The sequence below is a fragment of the Triplophysa rosa genome, linkage group LG11 (assembly GCF_024868665.1).
Source record: "Triplophysa rosa linkage group LG11, Trosa_1v2, whole genome shotgun sequence".
Classification (NCBI taxonomy): Eukaryota; Metazoa; Chordata; class Actinopteri; order Cypriniformes; family Nemacheilidae; genus Triplophysa; species Triplophysa rosa.
This window is the reverse complement of record NC_079900.1, coordinates 1152870-1160353: the sequence shown is the minus strand read 5'-3', so window position 1 is coordinate 1160353 and position 7484 is coordinate 1152870. Positions and strand designations below refer to the sequence as shown.

The window sequence follows — 7484 nt, the reverse complement described above, 5'->3', positions numbered from 1 at the left end:
GAGTACCGCAATAGCAGGAGATCCGGGGTGTTTGCTCTGAATGAGATTATCAGCGTCCCGCTGGATTCTGTCCACCTCTCTCTCATGACTCAGCAGACCGTTGTTCTTAAATCTCTGCACACACGGATGATAAACATTAGTATATGATTGCTTAATAAAGACGAGATGAATGAATGTTGATGAGTATATAAAACAGCTCACCTCATACTCCAAGCGTACTTCAGTGCTGTCATTCATCCGATCGCTCCAGTCTCTCTTCAAGATCTTCTTCTGTTGATCAGTGAGATACACCTGCTCTTTATTACAGCCCTGCAAGAAGTCATAGAGCGACGACAGATGCTGCTTACGCTTCCCAGATGCCTCCTAAACACACACATCAGAGTCTCAGAGACAACTTGTGCAGATTTATCATTTTATCATATGTCAAGTTTTCTTATAGATCATTGGAATAAATTTGATGAGATGTCAGACATTACCAGCAGACTGTCATATTGCCTCTGAAGGGCAGATGAATTCTCCTGTTGAGAGAAAGAGGGAAAAAATCGTCTTTTATTTTATTATTTAAAAGTTTGTATAAATGTGTGTGTTGAAATGTTTGTGCGTGTTAGCATAAGTGTGTAAATGTGAAAAAATGCTTGTGCTTTTATAAATGTGTGTGTGTGTGTGTATGTGTGTAGACTGACATCACTGGACAGCAGGGCCAAGCGATACGCCTCGATCTCTTTGTGCAGAATATTATGGGCTGCTGTCTGTTTCTCCACATCAGACAGAGACGGTCCATAACGTTCCCCCAGAACCAACTTCTGCAAGAAACACACAAACACACACATCATCAACACACACATCATCAATCCATCCACAGTTTATAACGACAGAGACAATAGAGCTGTTTTACTTTCAGACGATTTGTCTGATGTTTTGGCAATAGTGTTTTGTTGACTGTGGCGGTGGATGGAGGAGATTTTACCTGTTTGTCAGACAGAAGTTTGCTCCAGTCCACGCTGGGTGAAAGAGAGAGCTCGAGAAGCTGACCGTAAAGATCTCTGTACAACCCGCAGGCTTTAGACCAGCGATCGTGAAGATTTCTCACACTGAACAAGAGAAAATACAGTTATGTGTCATTTCACTATACACTTTCCCAAATATTTCTACAAAATGAAGGAAAGAGAATCGGACACAAATTGGTCAACTGATGGAGAGTGAAAACAAACGAAGGTGAATGTGTGAAAAACGATAAGGTCTCTGTAACATCTCAGTTATTTCTCCTAGACAGTGATGGCATTAAACAGACAGGAAATGAGTCTCTTTTAACTTCAGAATCAATCTCAATCAAACATTTGGCAAATATGAGGACGGTTTGAGACTTTTTCTCAACAGAAGACTAAAGCAAAAGTCTCCATTCATTCTGAGATATTCAAGAGATCTTATTTGTGTTTAGTCTCTTCTGTGGGCGGGGTTTGTGATGTCACTCACTCAAGCTCGATCTCATTGGCTTGCGGGTGTTTGAATCTCTTGGCTCGGTCGACATCCAGAAAGAGATCCTTCAGTAAACCCTCGGCTTGAGACAGATTATCTGCGGCCGGACGCTGTTGTCTGAGCGAATAGTTTCTCCTCTCTTTCTCTTTGTCCTGAAACACAGAACGGTTTAAATTAAACACCGTTCCTTTAATCTTTCTCTCTGTTTGAAGACAAATATGTATATATATAAATTCCATGTCTCTTTGTCCGTCTGTCTGAATTTCAATACATTCAATACATGTTCACTTGCTTAATGTAACATCAGAAACTCTACGTATCTGGAATTTAAGAAACTCATTGGCCTCTCCCCAAAGGATGTGTAACATTAACAAAATCTCACGGTAATCCGAGGCTATTGGAACATTTAAAACATTCAGAAATAACATTTTCATCTTAATGTGAATGTTAGAGAAGCAGAATGTTTTTAGGAAATATTTTTGTTGGCTGGGCAGCCACCTCGTGAAATAGTCAGGAGTTCCAGTCCGACCAGGCCGGTTTTTAAAAGCTTTTGTGTCAGGAGTGCACCTGTATTTGTACCTTGATTACTGCCTAGGAAGGGCTCTTAATAGTACATCTCTTTATTCGCTGTCTTTAGGTTTAACCTGATTTTTTTTACTCAAGACAACACGAGTCTCCCTCGCCTGCATCTGCAACACATAGTTTGCTCATGCAATACGTCTCAGAGACGTCTGCTGTCAGACGTCATATAGACATCTATAAGATGTCTGTAAGATGTTTGTGATTTAGAATGGATGTAGAACTGCTCTTTCTAAGATGTTTTTACAAAGCAGATGTTTAGTAGATCTTCAGCAGACGTATTACAGACGTCTCCGAGACGTATTTCAGATCTCTTGCAGATGTGCTATCAGAGCCAGACGGAGTGTGCTATCAGGATATGTGTGTGTGTGTGTGTGTGTGTGTGTGTGTGTTCATGCCTCTGCGAGCAGTTTCTCAGCCTGCATGATGTTCTTCTCCACATGGTCTGCGTTTTGCTGTAAGCGTGTGATGAGAGCCTGCATGTCAGTGGCCTGTGACCTGCACGAATAAAACATGGAAGATATCCATCATTACATATGAACTCACATTCATTCATCGAGCAGACGCTCTTATCCGAAGCGACTAACAAATGAGAGAGCACTTAACATTTTCACAGTAGAGCCAACAAAAACCAACGCTGTGCTTACACACTGGAGTTTTACTGGTTTCAGATCAGTTCACTTAAATATCTCAATTCTGTGAACACAAAAGAAGATATTTTGAGGAATGTCTCAGTGATTTGTGTTCGTGTAATGGAATTCACATTTTTGAGTAATCGTTCCCTTTAATACAGAACAAGACCAGACTTTCTGTCTTCATGACTCAAGCGTCTGGCTTTGCGCCGTCATCACTCAACAGGCAGAACAAGAACTCAATGTTTCAGAAACTGCTTTTGAGCAAAACCTGCCTGAATTCCTCAGCTGTCAATGGCGTACTCTTCCCTGTGAGGATTACATCTCACTCTCTCCGTGTAATTTTCTTTTCTGTCTGTTTATTGTTCAGACATTCCTGCCGGCGTTACGCAAGCGACCTCGCCCCTGCTGACTGAGACAGGTGTAAAGGAGTGTCTTAAAGAATGCTCGGACTGGAACTCTCGGAATTCTGCCTCTTTTCTTTCGGAATCCTCGCGCTGCAGGAAGAGATTCCTCATCACTTTTACAGTCACACCCTGGACGTGTGGGAGGACTACACACATCCAACAAAAGCACTTCATTTCTATAGATGTCACCTGTGATGAACGACTGTAGGTTACTGAGCATTGAACAGAGATGTACGGTACAGTAGTGGCCAAACGTCATGTTTCTACTCAATTAAACCATCAAAATATGAGGAGTGTGATGATGAAAACACAGAACTTGGTCTAGACTGGAAAAAGTCAAACTGCAGCATATTAGGAAACATGGGTTTTATTCTAACATATAATGCATAGATACACAAAAAGCTCACAGGATATAAAGTTATTCATATTTTGTTGATTTTAACTCAATTAAACGTTGCTCGTGTGTCATTTCTTGCCCTCCTGCACTTCAGTTTACACTCCAAACACAACTACATAACACACATACAACATATTTAATACATCGTTAATCATATACTTCAATAAAAGGGATGACATCATATTGTCAAAGTTGGACATCACTTTTGGCCGCTAGTGAGTGTGCAGACATTTGAATTCGAATGTTTACAGTGTCATGCTTTAAAGACTTAATTAAAACATCATTTTTACTATTCTTCTGTCAGGGCGCACTGTATGTGTGTGTGTTCAGTTTCTGTGTGACTCACAGAGTTGACTGTGGAGCCGGATACGGGGAAACACACACACACACACACATGTTGGGTTTCCGTGTTTTATGGGGACATACCATAGATGCAATGGTTTTTATACTGTACAAACCTTAAATCATATTCCCTACCCCTAAACCTAACAATCACACACAACTGTCTGCTCTTTTACATTTTGTATGATTTATAAGCTTGTTTCCTCATGGGGACCAAAAAATGTCCCCACAAGGACAAGGATATTGTCATCTTTGTGAGGACATTTTGTCCCCATATCGTAGGGTTTACCCTTCCCACCACACACACACACACACACACACACATGTTGAGTTTCCGTGTTTTATGGGGACATACCATAGATGCAATGGTTTTTATACTGTACAAACCTTAAATCATATTCCCTACCCCTAAACCTAACAATCACACACAACTGTCTGCTCTTTTACATTTTGTATGATTTATAAGCTTGTTTCCTCATGGGGACCAAAAAATGTCCCCACAAGGACAAGGATTTTGTCATCTTTGTGAGGACATTTTGTCCCCATATCGTAGGGTTTACCCTTCCCACACACACACACACACACACACCTCTTTGACCTGATCAGCTGGATTGACATTATTGAGAAATAATAGACGTGACTCATTTAATTAATGTGCATAACAAGACTCAGAACACTCGATGTAGAGTGAGAGGAAAAACAAATGTCAAAAATAAGACTTAGGAGTTAAAAGGAACAAATCTGAAGTGTTACTCTTTTCATCAGACACATATTGATACGTGCTTCATTGAAAGTGACAGTTCATGCAAAAATGCATCATTTATTTATGTTTTTCTAAACATAGTTTCTTTCTTCTTCAGAACACAAAAGAAGATATTTTGAAGAATGCTGATAATCAAACAACACTGAACTCTATTGACTTCCATTGTATGAACACAAAATTACGGAGACGTTTCTCAAAATATCTTCTTTTGTGTTCCACTGAAGAAAGACTCACATACAGGTTTACAACCACATGAGAGAGAACAAATGATGACAGAGATGTCTTTTTGTCAGTGAACTATCCCTTGAAGATCTGCACTCACACCCCTGATAGCACACATACATCTGGTTTACGTCTATTTGACGTCTGCATTTACATCTGCAAGACCTCTACAATACATCGTTTGCTCATCTGCAATACGTCTCGGAGATGTCTGCTGTCAGACGTCATATAGACATCTAGAAGATGTCTGTAAGATGTTTATAATTTAGAATGGATGTACAAAAGCTCTTTCTAAGATGTTTAGCAGATGTTTTTAAGCAGCAGATCTCCAGATCTATAGCAGACGTATTACAGACGTTCAGACGTCTCCGAGACGTATTGCAGATGAGCAAACTATGTATTGCAGATGTCTTGCAGATGTAAATGCAGACGTCAAATAGATGTAAACCAGATGGATTGTGCTATCTGGGACATCACAACATCAGCAAGACGTCGTCACACCTCCCGAGACACAATAAATGTATATTTCAGCTGACTGCTCACTACGTCTTTTAGTTTATTTTGTCAGTTCAGAAATAGTTCTGTGGTGTAACAAACATGTTTAATGTTAACAGAATACTGAACATACTGTCACGTATCTATTGTCTGTTTGTAAGTATTGTCTATTGTGCTCTGTTTATCTGTACTTCAATTTCATGTCACCACATGCTGTTAAACTGTCAAACCAGCGACCCGGCCAAACCTTTAGTTTCTAAGAACGCATCAGTGCGAAATCATCTCAAACTGACCTTTTTTGCTAAGTACTGATGTAATACGCAGAATAATGTACAGTCGGCTGGTTATTATCACAAAATAAAGCCCTTCAGGGTGACACAAGAGCTGCTGGGATTTATTTTGCAATACATTCTCCTTGGTATAATAAAACCACCCGTGTGGGTGTGTGTGTCAGATAAAGCCCTGCCCTGCCGTAAAGATAAATCACATCAAGCACTGTTGTAATGGTGTGTGTGTGTGTGTGTGTGTGTGTGTGACACACACACACACACACGCGAGTCACATAAACTGTACAGAGTAAAACATGACATTTCTACATTAAAAGCACACTAAAACGAGCTTAACAAGATTTAAAGGGACAGTCGCCTCATGTCATGAGTTTCTTTCTTCTGCAGGACACAAAAGAAGAACGTCGATACCCAGACTCCCATGGTATGAACACAAAACCACAGAGACGTTTCTCAAAATATCTTCTTTTGTGTTCCACTAAAGAGGGGGATAAAGGTGATTTCTGGGTGAACGGTCCCTTTAAGAAGCATGCGGTTGATGTACTTTAATAATTACCCATGAGGCTTTATAGCTACAGGCGAGTGTCGGAGGTAAACATCAGAGGAAAGTCAACAGACACCATATGAGTAGATCTTAAGGAAAGTGAAGAAGACAAATGAAGAGGTTATAACTCACTGCGAGGCCTTCGCCGGACTGTACTCCTTTTTCTTGCTCATGTCTGCGTCTGTCAGCGGTCCGTCACTCTCTCCCTTTGCCGTCCGGCTCTCTCGTGTCCTCTGTTATGACAGGGCTGTCACCTCCTGTAGCTCCGCCCACTGAAACAGGTGTGTCGCATTCATTCAACACAGGACGACTGGCCATACCTGTTTACTCGCTCTCACCCACCGATTCCTCTTTCAAGCCCTTTCTGTCACACAATGTCTTGTATGACGGATCACTGAAAGCTGTCTTAATGAGTCAAGTGTTCTGTATAGCTGAAATGTCTGACCTCACTTCAGGGCTACTACAAGCATTCCTTTAATCACAGAATTAATGTGCGGACATCAGATATCATTCTGCAGACAGACAAACATAGAACCACACACACTCAGAAAGGATTTTCTCTTTCTGTGTATGATATCATAAACCAAAGCATAGTTAATGTGAAGACTGAGTGTGTGCAGCTGTGTTTAAAGCGTCTCTCAGTGTGACAATCTGTTCTGCGGGTTTGTGTGGTGGACAGGAATGTTGTGTGTCCGGTCTGTCTGTTTCTGCTCGTGTCATTATATATATAATACTTTTCAGATCAGGCATCTACACTCTTAAAAGAAAAGGTGCTTTGATACATAGAAGAACCTTTTGGTTCCATAAAGAACCTTTAACATCTGAGGGTCACATGTTTTGTGTGCGAGCGCTCTTGTGTAGGGTGCATCCAATCACAATTCAAACGCAAAACAATCGAAATCTTTGCATTTCAATTAACCTAAACACATGACATTTGACAATACTGGATGCAATGATGGATAAATGTAAACATTTCAACATCGTATAATGCAAATATACAAAAGTATTGGCAGTCACAACAATGCTGTGGTTCTGCTGTTGCGGTGTTCGTTCACATCGTTTATAGATTATTATGCAATGTGATGAAAGGCATTTTTAATCTTTGCAAAAAAGCATCTCCACAGATGTCAATCCCGTATACCTGTGGTCAATCCTCAATCTACAAACACAGCAGCCAACTTTGAAAACACAAAATTGATGTCACTGCCTAAAGCTAAACCATTCACAGAAATATTCACATGCTTGCAAACTGAAATAAAGCTGAAAAATGATGTTCTTCCGGATTAAAACAAATGCAACATTAAGCCTGAATAAAGGTCTTCATGATGAATCATTGGATT

General features: G+C 40.4%; 1 protein-coding gene across 1 annotated transcript in view; it reads right to left on the bottom strand.

Moving 5' to 3' along the window:
• The window catches only part of evplb (envoplakin b), a 17028-nt gene extending 10601 nt beyond the window's left edge, over positions 1–6427 (bottom strand). The window contains exons 1-8 of the mRNA XM_057345203.1: positions 6277–6427; positions 2454–2553; positions 1474–1628; positions 968–1091; positions 684–803; positions 477–518; positions 202–363; positions 7–114 (exon numbers count right to left, since the gene is read on the bottom strand). Coding sequence (XP_057201186.1) covers positions 7–114; positions 202–363; positions 477–518; positions 684–803; positions 968–1091; positions 1474–1628; positions 2454–2553; positions 6277–6317 — 852 coding nt within the window. The 5' untranslated portion in view covers positions 6318–6427. The remainder of the gene's footprint in view (positions 1–6; positions 115–201; positions 364–476; positions 519–683; positions 804–967; positions 1092–1473; positions 1629–2453; positions 2554–6276) is intronic.
• Positions 6428–7484: the final 1057 nt, after the last annotated feature.